We start from the raw sequence: 19,035 nt of genomic DNA on the forward strand, positions 1-19,035 counted from the left end.
GTGCTAGAGGCTAGATCTGGAAAGATCTCAGGGATCATCTGGTCCAACCCCCTCATTGTACAGCTGAGGAAACTGAGGCCAGAAAGGAAAATGACTTGCCCCCGATCATGATGGTGGCTGGTGGCAGGGCCAAGCTAGATCCCAAACATCTGGGCCCTTCATAACTAGACCCCATGTGATGCTCCTGGGCTTGACATTCCATCACGCTGGAGGCATGGGGACACCTGTTTCAACCTTCAGTACACACCATGGTCACAGCTTTCTGGGCAAGGAAAGCACACGTCTCCTTATCCCGGATATAGAGCTTGATCTCTGGGTGAAGAGTCTGTGCCCCAGGTCCACTTCCAGACTGAGGCCAATGGCCCCAATAGCTCATAGACCACTTCCATCTGTCCAACTCCAGGGCCTAAGTAGATGGGGGGAGGGGGAGGGGAGGAATGGGAATGGTGAGTTGACACTCAGGAAGAATACTACTCCCCCAAAATTAGGTACAGTTTTGAAATGTAGGTTTTATTGTTACTCAGGTATGGCAAGGCCAACAGATCAGGAGATGACTACCATTGGATAGTTTGTTAATACTCACAGGTCCCAAAAAAAGGTACCATGCCATGGTGGGGGTTGGGGAGGGGAAGCCCCAGAGTAGGTTTGGAAGCAGAAGGAGAAAGGAAAACTGGGGCGAGAGCCTTTATTTTGGTTTTCCACAGGAAGGAGCTAGCAAGGCAAGGCGGGTAGGTTTAGGATTGGGCAGTTTGGATCATTTTAGTGGGCGGGGGGAAGAGGGGCTGGATCTAGTTGTCTGGTACCTCACCCTGGTAGAGTTAGGGAAGGTGGATAGTTGCCCACAGTGTGGAAGGAGGTGGTTGGGGTGTGGGCTCTGGATTAGTTGTTTGCATTAGAAAGCAGGCTCTAGCAGGCAGCACATTGTTCACGGTCCCTAGGAATTGGCCAGTCTGGGAAGGGGCAGTTTAAAGCATCAGAACACAGAAAATAAAAGACATGGTTAATATAGTGCAGAGGGCATTTTAGAGAATGAGTTTGTGACTGACAAGGTCAACCTCCTAAGTCTGAAGCATTAGTCCTAGGGAAGCCACTAGAAGAGAAGACTGGACTGAGAGGGCTTTCACCAGGCCTGGCATTGGTCTCTGAGAAGGCTCAGTCCTGGACGCCCTTCCCCTCAGAGGAGACTTTACAGCCCCGGTAGCTCCCCCAGCCTACCCACCATGACCTCAGTGCTTCAGGGAGTAGTTGGTAGTGGTCCTCTCTTCAATGGTGACCTGCCTGGGGTCTGCAGGCTGGCTGGCCTGGAGAAAGGGGCTGGCATCTGCAGTTTTCCATGCAGCCTAGCTGCCCGGTGGGAAGCTCGTGAACTCTGCCCTGGGCCTTCTCTTTGGGATGGTGGGAGGGAAGCACTGGGCGCCTCAGCCCAGCCTGGGTCCCGTGGCAGCCTCAGCCAACTGGGGCCTCTCCTTGCCTTTGGGCCCTGAAGCAGCCCCAGTGAGAAGGGCCAAAGCGAAGGCCGCAAAACCCCAACGAATGTTTGGCAAACAAAGTGCCGATGCAGCAAGGGGCAGGAAGCAAACAGAGGCCGCTTGTTGGGAGCGATTTGCTTGCCCCATCTGGGAACTAGATGAGCAGGGGCTGAGAAAGGGCGGGGAGTGAAGGGAAGCACTCTGCCCACTGTCTGCCCGCAGAGCCCAGAGTTTCAGACTCTCTGGCTCAACTCTGCCGCTTGACTGCACCCCCATTTTCCTCATGCCAGGGTGTCCCCAGCTGGAACACGAAGGGACATTAGGGTTCTCAGGGTTGCCGAAGTGTGAGCTGAAAAGAGTGGGAACGGGAACTGACCTCCAATGTGGCACGAAGCCCTCGGAGCTGTCGGTTGAAACTCAAACCGCCTGTGGGAATGGAGGGTTAACACTTGGCCTCAGAGCTCCGACCCAATCTCCGTGCGAATGTCAGCCTTTCTGTGATTTTACACACGGCCTTATTTTCTGAACATGAAGTCTGTGTATGTGTATGTTGGCCAGACACACATGTGTGGACCTGCCAGGACAGTGTGTACTTGAACAGGCCCAGTTCTCACAGATGCCCTTGGCTGTTGCTGGGACACCGTGGCTCCCAAGGCCGAAACTGAGCCGTGGGGGTAGGAGTCCAGGTTTTCTTCCCAAGCCCCACACGGGTCCTGTAGTGGTTTCTTCGTTTCAGCTGCTGCCTTGGGCAGCCGCAGAACTAAACCAGAGGAGACCATGACACACCTAATGCTAAGCGGGGGTCAGCCCAGCTAGGATTTTGTGTGGGAGACCAGGGTCCACCAATGAAGACAGGACATTCTGAACTCAGTGTCAATACCAAGGTTGCCTCCCCTTGCAGTTAGGGGACACTTGGTTGGAGAAGCGAAAAGTCCTAAGTAGAACATTTAAGGAGGTGAAGGCTTCTTTTCATTCATCAATGTAGTCAATAAACATTAACTGAACACCTACTATGTACTAGCAAAGTGCTTATCTCACACTACATCCTGCTCCCCACTACTCCCCCTACCCCCGCACACACACACACGCACTCACACTCACAGCCAGCTCCGCATCCTACATTTTCCTCAAACTCCTATGCTCTCTCATCCCTGGGCTTTTGCTGTTGTTCCCTCTGCCTGGGATTTGTTCCCCTCCCCCTCCTTGTCTAGGTAAATCCTGCTCAGTCTTCAGATTAAATCCCATCCTTCTCTTCCCAGGGAAAGCTTCCTTGAGTCTTGCACACCCACACCCACGCCCATGGCCACACACAGACAGCCCCCCAGTACCTGGTACTGCCCCGCTGGAGTCTTCCTCTCAACCATTCGTGCCCCTACTGTGTTCCCCGCCCTCTGCCCGAACTATACGATGCTTGTTGAATCCTTTGTCTCCTCCTGTAGACTGTGACTATTTCGCTAGATAACCCCAACTCCTAGCACAGAGCCTGCCACAAAGGGGGCACTCAAGCAATGTTGGTGAATGAATGAATGAATGAATGAATGAAGTTAAAGTGCAACTCCCCCCAAAAAATTAGTTTCACAGCCCTTTTCAAGGGGTTCACTAGCTGCTGAAGACAAGCAGGTAACCCAGTAGTGACAGCCAAATCAAGCAGACGGTGGGAGGGCCAGCCAGGGGACCCCAGGTCACCTGCTCGGGGTTTGAACACTGCGCTCCGGGCCTCTTAGGTATGTCAAGTTGTGAACAACACCACCCTAACCTGCCTGGCGCCCCCTCTGACCACCGACTACCGACCCGGCCTGGACACCGTGGAACGGCCAGACGAGTTTGGATTTGTCTTTAACAATGTCCAGTCCTTGCTCATTTACAATGACACCAAGTTCATCTATTACCCCAACCCAACCTTCGAGCTTCTCAGCCCTACTGGAGTCTTGGATCAGAAGCCGGGATCCCCCATCATTCTAAAGGTAGGAACGTGGGGAGGGCGGAGATAGTGAACATCCCCTCCCTCTTGGCCTTTTCTGTTCTTCCTACCCATAATGGACTCACCAAGCTGTCGCCTCCCTGTCAAGGGAGCTTGTTTATAGGTATTGACCCATCGGGAGAAATACAGGGCGGGGTAAAAAGTAGCTTATAGTTGTGAGTATGGGCAACACAGAATTCATTCTTGTATTATTTATTAATTATTGTGTTCTTTTCCATATGAACAGCTGTAAACCTACCTTTGCCTCAGCCCGTATCTTGCACCTGGGATTCCCGAGAAACACTTTAGAATATTTCTATTTGTTCTTGTGAGCTTTGGGGCCCAAAAGGTCTGCAGTGGGCTCAAAGTAACCACTGCCTTTATAGGCCGCTTTTGTGGCCACTGTACCCTGCCCACGTATTTCAGGAGGTCGCGATTCCCAGCTCTGAGTATTTTGATGCTCCACCACTTCCACTGATACCTCATGTGTCCTCCCCCAAATTTTCACTCGTTTAGTGTTCTGCCTCCCCTTCCGCTTTCTTTCTCTCCTCCGTTCACTTTCTCTCTCTCTCTCTAAATTGTGGCTGTTTGAAGTCCTCTCCCAAAACTTACCATGGAGTCACCCATTGGTTTTTTTGTACTTCTGCCCTTCTCTCCTTAATCTATCTCCTTAATCTTTTTTTAAAAAAGTCAATTAACTTCTGAGCACATGTGTCAATTTTTCTTATTAAGATTACTGTTATCTACAGGGCAAAAACCTCTGCCCTCCTGCCTCTGGAGGTGCCAAACTCAATTACACGGTGCTGATTGGGGAGACCCCGTGCGCCGTCACTGTGTCCGAGACACAGCTCCTCTGCGAGCCCCCCAACCTCACCGGGCAGCACAAGGTCATGGTGAGTGAGCCTTCTTCTTTGTATTATTTCCTCCCCTCCTCGCTGTGCATACATGATCTGTCATCAAAAAAGGCCATCTCTCCCTCTTATTCCATATCTCATCTCCACGTCCAACATTAACATGGGTAGAAGTTGAGAACCCAAGAACAGGGGGGGGCAGATAATCGCCAGGATGTTGTTCCGTATCCAGACTGCACTGTGTGGTTGTGGTCTCTTGTGTCCTTTCTGAAACGATAAGGCCTCGAGGGCATGCCAGGGCTCTGCAGCGTCTGCGTGTGTACAATGCACAGGTTCACGTGGGCGGGATGGTGTTCTCTCCTGGCTCGGTGAGTGTCATCTCCGACAGCTTGCTGACCCTGCCAGCCATCGTCAGCATCGCGGCGGGCGGCAGCCTCCTCCTCATCATTGTCATCATCGTCCTCATTGCCTACAAGCGGAAGTCTCGAGAAAACGACCTCACTCTGAAGAGGCTGCAAATGCAGATGGACAACCTGGAGTCCCGTGTGGCCCTGGAGTGTAAGGAAGGTGAGTGGAGGCCTGGACCCCTCTTTCTTCGGCAGACTTATCCCCTCCCTCCTTACCAACAGTGCTCATCTTCAGTTCCTTCCTTCACACCCCAGCCGTTGTACTCCACTTTGACCTCTCTTTCTCTTGCCATCAATTCCAGAGAAGTCCTGTTAGTGCCCACAGTGAGGCCCCAGGTCTGGTCATGTTGCTCTGTCCCCTGTGCCCTGACTCATGCCACAGTCTGGCTGCCTTCCTCTCCCTCCTCAGGGCCTCAGTCTCCCTGCGCCTCTAGATCCCCCACATGGAAGTGTCTGGCTCCTTTTGCATAATACCCTGGGAGCACGTGGAAGCAGCCACAGCGGGAACGACAGGAGCATCTAACCTGCCTCCCACCCCAGGGTTTGTTTTCCTTCCGTGCAGCAGGCTGAGCTCTCTGAAGCCGTGCTTGCTGGTGTCCTTGGCCATGGACGTGTGTGGGAGTGGAGATGGTGTTTTTTGCGTCTCCCACGCAACCGCAGCCGCTAGGTGATGGGTGTACCTGGCGTCCCCTCAGGCTGAGGACCCAGTGAGCTCTCTGGGTAAACATTTCCATTAGGAATCAAAACACTTCTTTTGCTGCAAACGTCAGGATCAGAAACAAGCCCTCTGCTGGATGAAGGAAAAGAGCTGGGCTGAGAAAAGGTGGTCAAGGGCTCCTCCCGGTGCCAGGGCTGGGGAGGAGGGGAGAGGAGGGCACCAGGAGACAGGCGTGCCACCAAGGGGGTGCTCCCCTGTTGGCTGAGGGCCTGATGGCCGGGTGCCCCAAGGCTGGGTTTGATTTTATTCTTCATTTCTCATGTGTATGAGTGTGTGTATGTGTGTGTTAAAATACCCATAACATAAACTTTACCATTTTAACCCTCACTGTCTCAACACCCCAGGGTTCTCCCCTCCTCCAGTTCAGTGGCATTAAATACACTCACATTATGGAGCCATCACAGCCATCCTTCTCCAGAACTCTGTCATCTTCCCCAACTAAAACACTGTATTCACTAAACAATAACCCCCCTTTATACCCTTGCCCTCAGCCCTTGACAACTACCTTTCTACTTTCTGTCCTATGAACTTGACTACTCTAGGGACCTCATATAAGTGGAATCATATGGTGCGTGTTCTTTTGACTCTGGCTTATTGCACTTAGTGTAGTGTCTTCAAGATTCATCCATGTTGCTCTTTTGCTCCCTGGCTGCTTGAAGATTAGCCTTCACCATGAATGACACAGTAACTATCTGGACTGGAAAGTTCATGACCAACAGACTACTTCAGAGAAGCAAATGGTCATTGACATCCTTCACTCTGGGAAGGCAACAGGACCCAAGACAGAAATTCGGGGAAAACTAGCCAAAATGTACAAGACCACACCAGATGTCATCTTTGTGTTTGGATTCAGAACCCATTCTGGTGGTGGGAGGACAACTGGCTTTGGCATGATTTATGATTCCTTGGATTATGCAAAGAAAAATGAACCCACACATAGACGTGCAAGACATGGCCTGTATGAGAAGGCGAAGACCTCAAGAAAACAGGGAAAGGAACACAGGAACAGGAGGAAGAAAGTCAGGGGGACCGCAGAGGCCAATGTTGGTGCTGCAAAAAGGAATAAAGATTCTTTAGTGACTTTATCTGTGGTGATTGTGCAGATTTTTCATGAGAGGATTAATAAACTAAGAACTTTTTAAAAAATATAAACAAAAAAAAGACTCATCCAGTTGGAGTGTGTGTCAGGATATCACTCCTTTTTAAGGCTAAATAGTATTCCATTGATTGTATGGACCCTTCATTTTGTTTACCCATGCACCTGTCACATTTGGGTTGTTGCCACCTTTCGATGTTGTACATAATGCTGCTGTGAAGATGAGAGTTCAAGCATCTGTCCAAACTCTTGCTTTCAGTTCTTTTGGGTAGATACTTTGGAGTGGAATTGATGGGTCACGTGGTAATTCTATGTTTAATTTTTTTAAGGAACTGCCAAATTGTTTTCTAGAATGGCAGCCCCAGTGTACATCCCCATCAGCAATGTGTGATGGTTCCAATCTTTCCACATCCTTGCCAACATTTATTTTCCGGTTTTTGGTAATAGCCACTCTATCTCATGATGCTTTTGATGTTTATTGTCCCCCAAGGTTTTTGCATCTTGATTCATTCTCTTGCTTAGAAAAGGGGACCAAAGCTGCCTGTTTTGGTCTTTGCTTGATTCCCTTGGCCACTGTCTCACCTGTTTCCAGCACCTGTAGCGCCTGCATGAGAGGTCATGTATTCTTCCTTTTTCTTTGTTTTAACTACACTGATACATAGAAAGAAACTTCAAAATTATAGGTAAGCACAGGAAAAGAAATAGCATAGAAATTACCCATATTCCTACCACCTAAGAAAGGCCGCCTGGAGATATATGGAGATGTACCCCTATAGCACTCCCTACCTGTACCCTGAGGACCCCCTCTTCCTTCACAAACTTCTCCCAACTTCCTCTCTTTGCTGGGGTTCCCCTCCTGAGCCTGCCTGTCTCTGTTGCACTTTCGTAGCTTTTGCTGAACTCCAGACGGACATCAATGAGCTGACCAGCGACCTGGACCGCTCAGGAATCCCCTACCTGGACTACCGTACCTATGCCATGCGAGTCTTGTTCCCTGGCATCGAGGACCATCCTGTCCTGCGGGAACTGGAGGTAAGACCTGCCTCCCTGGCCCAGGCGCACAGTGGGGACACAGCACCTGGGTGTCCTAGGGTAGGCAGATGGGGCCCGGCAGCTCAGAGAAAAGTGAGGAGGGGCAACAGCTGGTAACAGCATCACCCCAATGGGCACATTTCCAATCAGGAAGGTCGTGGCCAAAGGGCAGCCAGGTTCTTGGCCATTTCCGGGGCAAGGCTCATTGTTTGTCGTTTTTAAATTAAAAACTGAATTAATTAACTACAATTTTGTTTCATTTTCAAATGGATTTAAGTTGGCTTCAGGAAAGACATAGGATTCTGTGAGGTTTGTTTGTTCATTTATTGGTTTGTTTTACTAAAGATGCTAAATCAGGACAGAGATTAAGGGGAGACTAGTAACCAGAGTGGGTCTTATAGGGTATCCTCTGTCACATCCTTGGGAGAGTCAGATGGATGGTATCCACACTGAGCCTGGAGCCCATGCCTCTCAACCCAGGAGAAGGTCTGAGCAGACTGTAGGCTTCAGAGACCGGCCATCCCTACCTCATCGTGGGTGGGGTGGTCACGGGCCTCGTGGAGGGGGACTTACAGCTGGTATCGTAGCCAGCGAAGACCCTCAGCAAGAGCCAGGCTAGGAGGCCCAAAGCTGTCCCCTGAGGGTGTACCCGTCACGTCACCCCAGGTGCAGGGCAATGGGCAGCAGCACGTGGAGAAGGCCCTGAAACTCTTCGCCCAGCTCATCAACAACAAGGTCTTCCTGCTGACCTTCATCCGCACCTTGGAGCTGCAGCGCAGCTTCTCCATGCGCGACCGCGGCAACGTGGCCTCGCTCATCATGACGGGCCTCCAGGGCCGCCTGGAGTACGCCACCGACGTCCTCAAGCAGCTGCTCTCTGACCTCATCGAAAAGAACCTGGAGAACAAGAACCACCCCAAGCTGCTTCTCCGGAGGTGAGCCGTGCCCAGGCCTGGGAGGGTGGTGGCTGTCCGCACAGGTTCACGGGGCCCGGGAGGGCGGGTCCTGTCAACAGCACCAGAGGTTCCCTCCCAGAAAGGCCTGTGCCTGCACATCTCACGGTGCAGAATCTCATCCCTCTCAGCCAGGCACTGTGTGTGTCTGCAGCTGCTAAACCTGATGGCGGAGCACAGGCCTCGGCTCGGATCTGGGCTTGAACCCCAGCTCTGCCACCTGCTCGTTGTGTGCACGTGGGCCAGTGACCGGGCCTTGCCGCCGCTGAGTTTCCTCGTGGACAGACTGACACTAAGAGCAGCTGTCTTGGAGGCTCTCTCCCTTCCTGTGCACCTAGCGCTGTGCTGTCCAACACGGTAGCCACATGTGACTATCAATTGAAATGAAAGAAAATGTAAAAATCAGTTCCTCCGTTATACTAGCCACATTCCACCAATGTCACCACGTTGGCCACCCTATGAGACAAAGCAGATAGAGAACATCTCCGTCCAGCAGAAGGTTCTATCGGGCGTCACCAAGCCAGAGGTTAGGTGTAGCCTGTACCTTTCAGGCCTAGCTTCCTGGGTCTGAATCAGCAGCATCCACCACATGCCCCCTCCCCAGTTGCCATTTTCCTGGCAGAGGAAAGGGTTGGAGACCTTGGCATCCATCCCCAGAGCTCACCCTCTAGAGGCCCTGGGGAGCCAAGCACAGCTTTGGAATAAGCCAAGTCTATTTCACGGCCTTCCCTTTAGCCTTCTCCGAGCAAGGGCTCTGGCTTCCAGGCCCCGCTGGAGAAAGAATGGCTTTGTTTTATGACTATTGAGTCCCTATCCTGCCAATCTGAGCATTAGAAACTCTCATTAAAAACTGTTGTATTTAAATTAGAGCTAATCGCAGGCACAATGCAGGGAGAGGGTGCAGGGAGGGGCTAGGGGAGAAAGCTGCAATTTCTTCTACATTGCCGCTCTTTCCCAGGCCCAGATCACTGAGCAGCCCTGGCAAATGCCTGGGATTTAGTGCAATCAGAGGGTATAATTTGCACCACGTGCAGGGAGTTAAAACACCCCTCTGGCGTCCCCATCACTGAGGATCTGTCACAGCCGCTTTGTTCCTTCCCAAGTCCCCAGATCTGCAGCCCAGGAATGGGGGTGGGGGATGGGTGGTGCTGGCAGAAGCAGATCCCCTGTCAGTGAAATGCACACACTGCTCTCTATCTGGGGGGCTGGGATCCAAGACCCCACCTGACATCAGTGACCCCGCCTGGCAGGATACCAGGTGGTATTCTTAGCACTTTACATATGTTAACTCATTCAACCCTGACAACAATCCTGTGGTATAGATGATGATCCCCATTTAGAGGTGGGGAAACTGAACCCAGAGAGGTGAAATCACTGGCCCAAGGTCACACAGCCAGTACGTGGCAGAGCCAGGTTTTGAACCCAGGCAGTCTGACTCTGAGTGATGGAAGGCAGGAACCAGGTACCTTCTGGACTTGCAAAAAGAAGTATAGTATTCAGGCATGAAAGAAATCCCAGAGGGATGGGGACACTATTTATAACCCTGAGCCAGAAGGGAGTATGGAGAATTGGCTCTTCATAGCCCTGTGGGATGGGGGACTGGGCACCTTTCTGTGCAGACCACAGCACCACTCCATCATCACAGGGAATTGAGGCTCATAAAGAAGAAACCCCTGGCCCTAGGTCACACTGTGATTACTGGCCGAGTTTGGCTAGGACCCAGGTGGCCTGGCTCCCAGCACTGTGTCCTTCTGTGCCCACAACAAACCAGGCCCTGCTCTGAGACCCCTCATTAAGGTCTGTCCCTTCTCCCTCTCCAGGACAGAGTCAGTGGCTGAAAAGATGCTGACCAACTGGTTTGCCTTCCTCCTGCACAAGTTCCTGAAGGTGAGTGGAAATGAGACGGGAGCCGCAGTTGAGGGCGAGATGGGGGGCTGCTCCTCTGGGCCTGGCCCCAGGGCTGCATGGGGACCCCCTCAGGAACAGGGCCCTACTGGTCGAGCGGTCAGGGAGGGAGAGGAGGCTGGTGCTGCCACACGCCCTCCCTGCCTGTGCCCACAGGAGTGCGCGGGGGAGCCGCTCTTCATGCTCTACTGCGCCATCAAGCAGCAGATGGAGAAGGGTCCCATCGATGCCATCACCGGTGAGGCCCGCTACTCCCTGAGCGAGGACAAGCTCATCCGCCAGCAGATCGAGTACAAGACCCTGGTGAGGAAGCCAGAGGCTCGGGGGACAGCTCGAACCTCCTGCCCCTGATCTCTACTTTACCCTCTGACCACACAGCCAGTCTGAGGGGGTCAATAAAGAGGCTGGGAGACTGACTGGCCTGGGAGCAAGTCCAAGTGTACCAAGGGCAGGCAGACCCACCTGGGTGCCTTCTCACCATCTCATTTGGTGGGCCTACAGAGCTCTCTATGCCTCAGTTTACCCTAGATAATATTGGGTGGAGAGAAAAGATCACCCACTATTAGGTATGAGGGAATTGGCATCATGGGAAAGAATATGAGTCTGTGGGTTCCTAATAGAGAGGCTCTGGGGAAAGTACGGCCAGCCCCTGACATACCTGGAGCCAACTCTGAAGCCCAGGATGCCTCACTTCAGGATCACAGCAACCCTGAGCCATCAGGAGCTAGAAAGTAGAGTCCTGGTTCTTGGAGAAAGAAGAGGTGGACAGAATGACTAAGGTTGTCATTGACAGATGACAGGGAAGTGAGAGAAAGTGAGGCACTGACAGAGAGGCACCCAGCATCCCCATGAGAGGAGGGGGCCTTGGAAGGAGAGATCCCTCAACTTCTCCTTCAACTCCCTCCTGCTCCCCCCTCTCTGGCCACTTGTAGATCCTGAACTGTGTCAACCCAGACAACGAGAACAGTCCAGAGATCCCAGTGAAGGTGTTAAACTGTGACACCATCACGCAGGTCAAGGAGAAGATCCTTGATGCCGTCTATAAAAACGTGCCCTACTCTCAGAGGCCGAGGGCCGTCGACATGGACTTGGGTAAGAGGCCTGGCCTGGAGTGTCGGGCAAGGGTGGACAGGCAGCTTCCAGGAGGGCATTTGGGCTGCGGGAAGGGATGGGAAAACCGGGAGCTCTGCCCCTCCTGGGACGTGACTGGGTCCTGCCCAGTGAGGAGCCACCTGAAATACTGCTCATATGTGGCCCCTTTGGTGAGGCCCACACTTCTCACTTCTGCCCAGTTGTCCGGACCCCATGGAGCCCCGGACACCTTAAGCACTATCATTGCACCAGCTTGAGGGAGCTGGGGGAGCGGGTGCCTAGAGAAGGTAGGACTGGGGGACCCTGGCTGGCAGCCCCCCACCCCCTCACAGTAACCTACGCTACCCCTCCACCCAGAGTGGCGTCAAGGCCGGATCGCCAGGGTCGTGCTGCAAGATGAGGACATCACCACCAAGATCGAGGGCGACTGGAAGCGGCTCAACACGCTGATGCACTACCAGGTGAGCGTGGGCCTCTGGGCTTGGGGGGGCTTTGCTCCAGGACCTTTGTCCCAAATGTCCCCTCCCTTCTAAGGTTTGCTCCTAGGCCCTCAGAAGCCTAAAAGGGTTTTTCTTATCTTTCCTTTCCCCTCCTCTCCTCCCTGATCCTAGAGTAGTGATTCTTAGCCATGGTTGCCCATTAGAATCCCTGGGGAACTTATCAAAACCTGAGCACCAGTCCCACCTGAGAAACTGACCTCACTGGTCTGGGTAAGGCTGGGCATTGCTGTCCAGAGGCCCTGCATCTGCGGGCAGATTGCATCTCGTGAAGTCCTCCTGAAGACAATCTCCTGAAGAGGTGTCTGCCACTTTCTCTCCTTGGCATCCTGCAGATGGTAGCTTGTGCTTCTCACTTGCAGCATGGCAGCAAATGGGATAGACTTGTCTTCAGGTCTTACATTCTGCCACTTGCTAGCCGGTGTCCTCGGGGAAATTACTTAAGCTGTCTTCCTTCTCATCTGTAAAATAGGGTTCATGGTGATCCCCACCCCATAAAGTTATGTGGAATAGACTAACTATAGTAGGTAAAGTGTTTAGCACACTGGCAGAATTCAACTGCTTGTTGAATGAACAATAAAAAAAAAAAAAAAACTCCCAGTAAAAGAACAAAAGATCCAGGAGGTATCCGCTCCTCCTTCCCCTCCCCTGGTAACCGCTTGAGGCTGGGGGTCTCTGTAAGAGTAAGCACAGGTAGACAGGTTGGGATTCAGGAAAAATTATGAAATAGAAACTGAAAATGAGAGACACCAAGGGAAATTAAACCAACCAGAGGAAGTGCCTGAGGCTGCCAGGCCCATCGGGACTGCCTGATTAATAACATCCTCCCATGCCCGTGCCTCACGTGGGAGGGTGCAGGGGGCCGGCAGGCAGGGCTCTGAGGCACTGAGTTGCCAATGACCAGGAGACTGGGGGCCTTAAGGGCCAAGAGGAGCTGGCTGGGAGCCTGCTGGGACAAGAGCAAGCTGGGGGCACCGGGGAAGCCCTGAACCGCTCCTCTCCAGGCTGCATCCCCCTCGCTGGCCTGCAGTCCCCACCCCAGAGAGAAGGAGTGTGCTGTAGTGGGAAGAGAAAGAAAGGGCTTTGCGAGCTGTATTTAAACCCCTGCTTCCCACTCACCCGTGGGCGGTGTGATTTAATCTCTTGGAAGCTTAGGCTTCTCATCTGTAAAATGGAAATAACAACCTGACTTGTGAAGGTGGTCAGAAGGATTAGAAACGGCAGGTGAGGTGCCCAGGATGCTGCTTACCACCACGGAGCCACAACACTGGTGTTGATGCCACCCCACCCCTACTTCACGGTGCTTAATGTATTCTGTAGGACAGTTTCCTAATGAACCAATTTGAGCTGGAGAGGAAAGTGAAAAACAGAATAGCATCATGCCCCCAAATTATTAGTTTCTTAAGGGCAGGAGTGGGCCTCTCTTCTCTGTCTGTGATGCCCTAACGCTGTTACTGGGCTGTCCGTCCAGTGGCTCCCGATCAGAGGGATGGGATATTCTATTCTTACAGCGCTCATCATACAAAGCACTTTCAATTCCCTGATGCCATTTATCATTCATGTATTCATTCATTCTTCAAATATTTACTGAGCTTTACTGAGTGCACGGCATTTCCCACATGCTAGCCCTGAGTGACGGGACCATAGGGATTATTCCTCCCCTTGGGAGCCGGGGATGATGATGCTCATAATGACAGTACTGATACCAACTCCTACTGAGTGCTCGCTGGGCACCAGGCACTGCCCTCAGCCTTCCCAGCCCCAGCTCCTTTAATCTGCACAGCAAACCTAGACAAGGTTATTATCCCCTTTGACAAATGAGACAACTGAGGCGCAGAGCGGTTAAGTGACTTTCCTGGAGTAATGTAGCCAGGAAGTGGCAGAGCCAAGGTCAGACCCGGCCAGGCATCTTGACCACAGATTTGCACTGCCTGCTGCTCAAAAGAAAGAAAGACTGAGGGCGAGAGAGATTTAGTGACGAGATCTGGAATTGAGTTGAACTGTGGTCATTCGAGTCATCTTGTGAATCTTCCTTTAGGTGACAACAAACCGTAAATGATAGGGTAGTCTGTCCTTTCTGGGAGTGTAAGTCCCTGCCCCTGCCACGTTTTCGAAGCATCATCTCTGGGCTGTCAGTGGCAAGGAGAGTTCCTGAAAGAGGTGGAGAGCTCCCCCTCGGTTCCACCTGGGGCTGATGGTGGTCCTGAGGGCTGCCCGGCTGGAAATCAGGGAGCCTGGCACCTCTCAGGCCTGTGCCCAGCGCAGGACCCTGCAGCTTTAGGCCATCAAGTCAAAGCATTGCCTTCTTGTTTCCCTCCCTGGAGTCAAAGGTCCTTGGAGCTCCTACAGGAGAAAATCTGCATAATCTTAATTAACAAAGAGATGTTAAAAATCTTCCTGGGCTCCTGCAGATTTATGGGGAGGGTAAAATTAAACAGCGCTACTAAAACCAGCTATCAGGGAATCTCGTTAGCGCTAACGTTCATTTATAGTTCGACTTCCCAACATTTAATTCTTTTTTGGTGGGAGAGAAGGACTGACAATTTAAGACCCAGAAAGATGGTTTTACGACTGGTGCAGCTATAAATCAAACTTATAAAGTTCATAAAAATTGTTAAAATAAAAAATGGTTTAATAGGAATGTTTTATGGCCCATAACATTATTATAGCTGTTTTATTCCCTCTGCGTTCAGGGTTTAATTGGATCATCACAATTCTGGGGATTCTCCGTTTTTATTGGATGGAGGGTAATCTTAAATCACAATGGCCCCAAATGTCTTCAATATGGCTCCTCATTTATGAGCCCTTGCCCTCCAGGCTGGGTGCTGAGCCCGGGCACCCTCACAAGGGAACGAGGCAAGACACCATCTTTTTGTCTGACTCCCCAAGAGCAGCTGTTCTGTTTGCGAAACTCTTCAAGGTGGCCCAGGCATTATAGGACCCAAGCCAGAAAGAAATCCGAGCCAGAAGGGAAAATGGACTTCAGACCAGTGTGACTCGAAATAAAATCCTAATTAGGATGTAATGAGGAGAACATGTGCTCTGGAGCCTGACAGACCTGGCTACAGACAGTGATTCCACCAGGTGCTAAGAGGGTGACCTTAGAAGATGTTGCTTATCCCCTTGATGCTTCGATTTCCTCATCTGTAAAATGGGAATCTTTGTCCGTAACTCAGAAGGTTGAAGGGGGGCCGGTTCTAGCCCAGCGCTGCCCAATAGAAACATAACAACAAGTAATTAAAAAATTTTTACTAACCACGTTTCAAAAGTAAAAATACACCGATGAAGTTAATATCAATAATATATTTTATTTAACCCAACTGACCTAAAATAATTATCATTTCAACATGCAATAAATATAAAAATTATCAATGAGATAGTTTGTATTTTTTTCTCATGCCAAGTCATTGAAACCGTGTATGCTGAACATTTATTTATAGCACATTTCAATTCCAACACCTACAGCGCATCTCAGTTCAGACTCACCAAATTCCAAATGCTCAGTAGCCACAGGTGGTGATTTGCTACCGTGTTAAATAGCAGGAACTGTTACTTCTAATATTCCTGAACCCCTTGCCCTCTCCTCCACATCTATTCCATAACCTTGCAGAAGTGCTTGACTACTCAGTCTCCAAAACACCAACATTCACCTGCACTGTACCTTTCATGCCCTTCTCAGGTGTCAGACAGATCGGTGGTGGCTCTGGTCCCCAAACAGACCTCCTCCTACAACATCCCTGCCTCTGCCAGCATCTCCCGGACGTCCATCAGCAGATACGGTGAGGACCAGGAAGGCAGCTTGGGCAGGTCAGAGGGGAGTCTTCTGTGCCTTCCAGGGACCACTCACTGTCCCTTCGGATAGCAGGAAGAAGCCCTTGCTGCTGCCGGCCTCAAGTCAAAGGCCTTTGCTCATTTGTTTCCCTCCCTCCCTAGTCCAGTCATTCCCAGAGCAGCCCATCTCCCCAGGGCTGTGGGAGCAGGTGGCACCCTGTGCCCTTCCTTCAATAGTGCAGGCCTGGCAAAGGAGCTCAAGGGGCACAGGACCAGAGAGGCACATGGATGGGGGAAGTCCATATATCTTAGTCTATGCCTGTTGTCCTGGCCAAAGTATTAATAGTGCCCCCTTTTGCTCTCAAAGGTGTCCCAGTTTGGGCAATATATTTGCTGTCCTAGCCTGTCCACCACTGAGGAGCGTTAGGGGCCCCTGTGCCCTCTGGTCAATGAGTTTCCAGTGCTTCTCTCTTTCTTACTCTTTTTCTCTGGATCCATGTTTGCTCAAAAGCTTTGGGCTGTCCAGCTAAAGGACACCTCAGGACTGAGACCAGTGGCTTCAAAAAGGCCTTGGCAATTCCATATTCTAGGCCCCAGAACAACAGCCCATTAACTTCAAAGAGGGAGGATTACAGCTCACAGCTCCTTAGTATCCAGGTTTTTATCTAAGCCCTTAATGAAAATATTTGTTTGACATTTTACCTATTGATCGTTCTTTGCTGAAGGCATCGGGGCGGGGGGACTCCAAAATTCCCAAGGGTCTCCCCAGCTCACAGAATTTTTAAATCCTCATCTTACAAAAAGCTCTCAGGCTGTCCTCATGCCAACCAAGGCTCCCTACCCTCCCCCATAGGAGGTCCCAAGGGTCCCCTTCCAATGGAAACTGGTTTATTCGGGGTGAGTGTAGCAGGTGGGCAGGGATTCTAGAAGGGTTCTCCAGGTGAGATGATGAAATCAGTTGCTCACAGCCTGCACTGCCCCTCTCCTCAGACTCCTCCTTCAGGTACACAGGCAGTCCCGACAGCCTGCGGTCCCGGGCCCCCATGATCACCCCAGACCTGGAGAGTGGAGTCAAAGTGTGGCATCTGGTGAAGAACCATGACCACGGCGACCAGAAGGAGGGTGACCGGGGCAGCAAGATGGTGTCTGAGATCTACCTGACCCGGCTCCTGGCCACCAAGGTAACTCCTGCTCTGCTCGGCCCAGGGAGAACATCACAGAGCCTGTCCTTCAAGGGGACCCATCAGATGATCAGGCCCAGAGGACCAGCCACCACTGTTTTTTCCCTTTGGCAAAAATCATAATGATATTGCTGGTCCGGGCTCATTCCTTAAGCCCTCCATTACCTTTCAGAGGAGTAGCTCCCCCACATCTGGGCCTGAACCCCTTAGGAATATACTGTGGGTTTCCTATTGGTGTTAACTGGATGGATATGCCAGGCTTCCCCGTCACTGCCTTTTCTACCCACTTTCTGGCCACCATGGAAGGGAAAGCATGAAGGAAGGCCTGGTCCTGCCAATAATCCCAGAGAAAGCTCCCCCGCCCCTGCCCCATCCCATCTGTCCCCAGATGCTGACGGAGATGAGGCTGCAGGGCTGAAGCTGTGACCTAACGCTGTCTTTCAGCTTCCCTCGCAGAGCTAACATGCCTGTAGGGTCAGCCATCATACCGCTCCCGTAGGCCAAGCAGGGCTAGATTTCAAATACTCTCCCCCACCGGCCCCGCAGAAATACCACTGAAATTCTAACCCAGTGGCATCCAGGTTACAGCTCTCAGACTAGCTCCCAGAAGTGGCACAGAAATACACCATCAAACCATGTGTCTCAAATTCGCTTTGCCTAAAAGGCTCATGAGAGACCAACAAAGAGATACCAGGAAAGGTCAAACATTTTCCTGACCTTCAGAGGTATTCTTGGAACCTGTGAACTGTGCGACCCAGGCCCAGGCTTGTCCCTCCAAGGTCCTGTGGGTAAGGGCTATGCCTGACTGTTCTTAGGTCTGGGCCCTTCACTCGCAGACCCCACTCCAAATACCACTTGCCCCAGGCCACTAATATCATAAATCTATTCATACCTTCCTATCTATCAGACCCTCCACTGGCCTGCAATGCTCCTGCCAGGAGGCTCCCAGTCCTCCAGCTGGTTCTTCAGACACTCTCTCCAGGGGACAGCCTGCACCTCCCATTCCCCACGGGGAGCCTGGACTCAGAGCACTCTCTGTCTTCCCTCCCCGCATGGATGCAGCATAAATGCAGCATGTGGCTGCAAGTTGTAGGAGATATTCCCAGGAATCTGCAGCCCATTTGGTCCCTTCCACCTCCCCAACACCCCAACAGTCACCTCCCCACCCCCACCACACTGTCTGCTCAGCCTGGCGTCGCTGGCGTCACAGACAGATTTCCAAGACAGGATTGGTCCAAGGCACCATCTGGTCTGCCCGTCTGCTGCCTGCTGTCCCCCACCCCTCCCCTTCACCTCATCTTCTCCCTCCGCCCCTCCCCCAGGGCACCCTGCAGAAGTTTGTGGACGACTTGTTTGAGACTTTGTTCAGCACTGTGCACCGGGGCAGCGCCCTCCCCCTGGCCATCAAGTACATGTTTGATTTCCTGGATGAGCAGGCAGACAGACACAGCATCCATGACACAGATGTGCGGCACACCTGGAAAAGCAACTGGTAACCCCTGGGGAGCCCAGAGGGAGGTGTGGCCTGGAGAGGCTGCAAGCTGCGTGGGGTTGGGAGCAGTGGGAGATGGAGGAGCCTGTTTGCTGTGGCTGTTAAGCCCAGGCTCCTTGGACAAATAGCGCACATATGCTCCGCAGAGCCACCATGGTCCCCAGGCTGCCACCAAGTGGGGCCTGCCTGGCTTAGGGCCCGGCACCAGGACGCACACTTGAGCTCTGCCCTTTCAGAGTGAGACCTTTCCCCAGGAAGCGCGTCCTCCCCTGACTCTGAGACCTCTGGGTCTCAGGAAAAGGGAGCTGGGGGAACCTACATAAAAAGCTACTTTTGAGAACTAGCAGCAGAGCCTTAGAGCCAGGGCAGCACCGGGCATTCTGAGCAGGGCAGAATCTAAGGCACTTCCTGGGATCTGGAAGCTGAGTTAAACTGAGAGCCCTGGGGAGGTGGCTAGCGCTCTGGAGAGAGCTCACACCTGCTGTAGGGAGAGCTCACACCTGCTATAGACTTGAGCCCACTGACTAGGAGGATGTCACTGCAAACTTGATCCCTTAAGACCAAGTTTTTGCCCCATGGTTTTCAGGAAGCAGCAGGCAGATGTCCTGCAG

At 52.0% G+C, this 19,035-nt stretch overlaps 1 protein-coding gene and 1 pseudogene across 1 annotated transcript in view; both read left to right on the forward strand.

Annotated features, from left to right (window-relative positions):
- PLXNA2 (plexin A2) overlaps nt 1–19,035 on the forward strand; it is a 196,859-nt gene that overhangs the window by 173,226 nt on the left and 4,598 nt on the right. Inside the window, exons 18-29 of the mRNA XM_087827861.1 lie at nt 3,194–3,433; nt 4,179–4,322; nt 4,613–4,847; nt 7,391–7,533; nt 8,200–8,468; nt 10,307–10,373; nt 10,548–10,694; nt 11,324–11,483; nt 11,841–11,944; nt 15,660–15,759; nt 16,742–16,932; nt 18,255–18,424. Coding sequence (XP_087683987.1) covers nt 3,194–3,433; nt 4,179–4,322; nt 4,613–4,847; nt 7,391–7,533; nt 8,200–8,468; nt 10,307–10,373; nt 10,548–10,694; nt 11,324–11,483; nt 11,841–11,944; nt 15,660–15,759; nt 16,742–16,932; nt 18,255–18,424 — 1,970 coding nt within the window. The remainder of the gene's footprint in view (nt 1–3,193; nt 3,434–4,178; nt 4,323–4,612; nt 4,848–7,390; nt 7,534–8,199; nt 8,469–10,306; nt 10,374–10,547; nt 10,695–11,323; nt 11,484–11,840; nt 11,945–15,659; nt 15,760–16,741; nt 16,933–18,254; nt 18,425–19,035) is intronic.
- LOC107532941 (small ribosomal subunit protein eS24 pseudogene) lies at nt 5,922–7,194 on the forward strand (annotated as a pseudogene).

This window comes from Miniopterus natalensis, chromosome 19, assembly GCF_054644295.1.
Source record: "Miniopterus natalensis isolate mMinNat1 chromosome 19, mMinNat1.hap1, whole genome shotgun sequence".
In the NCBI taxonomy this organism is placed as follows: domain Eukaryota; kingdom Metazoa; phylum Chordata; class Mammalia; order Chiroptera; family Miniopteridae; genus Miniopterus; species Miniopterus natalensis.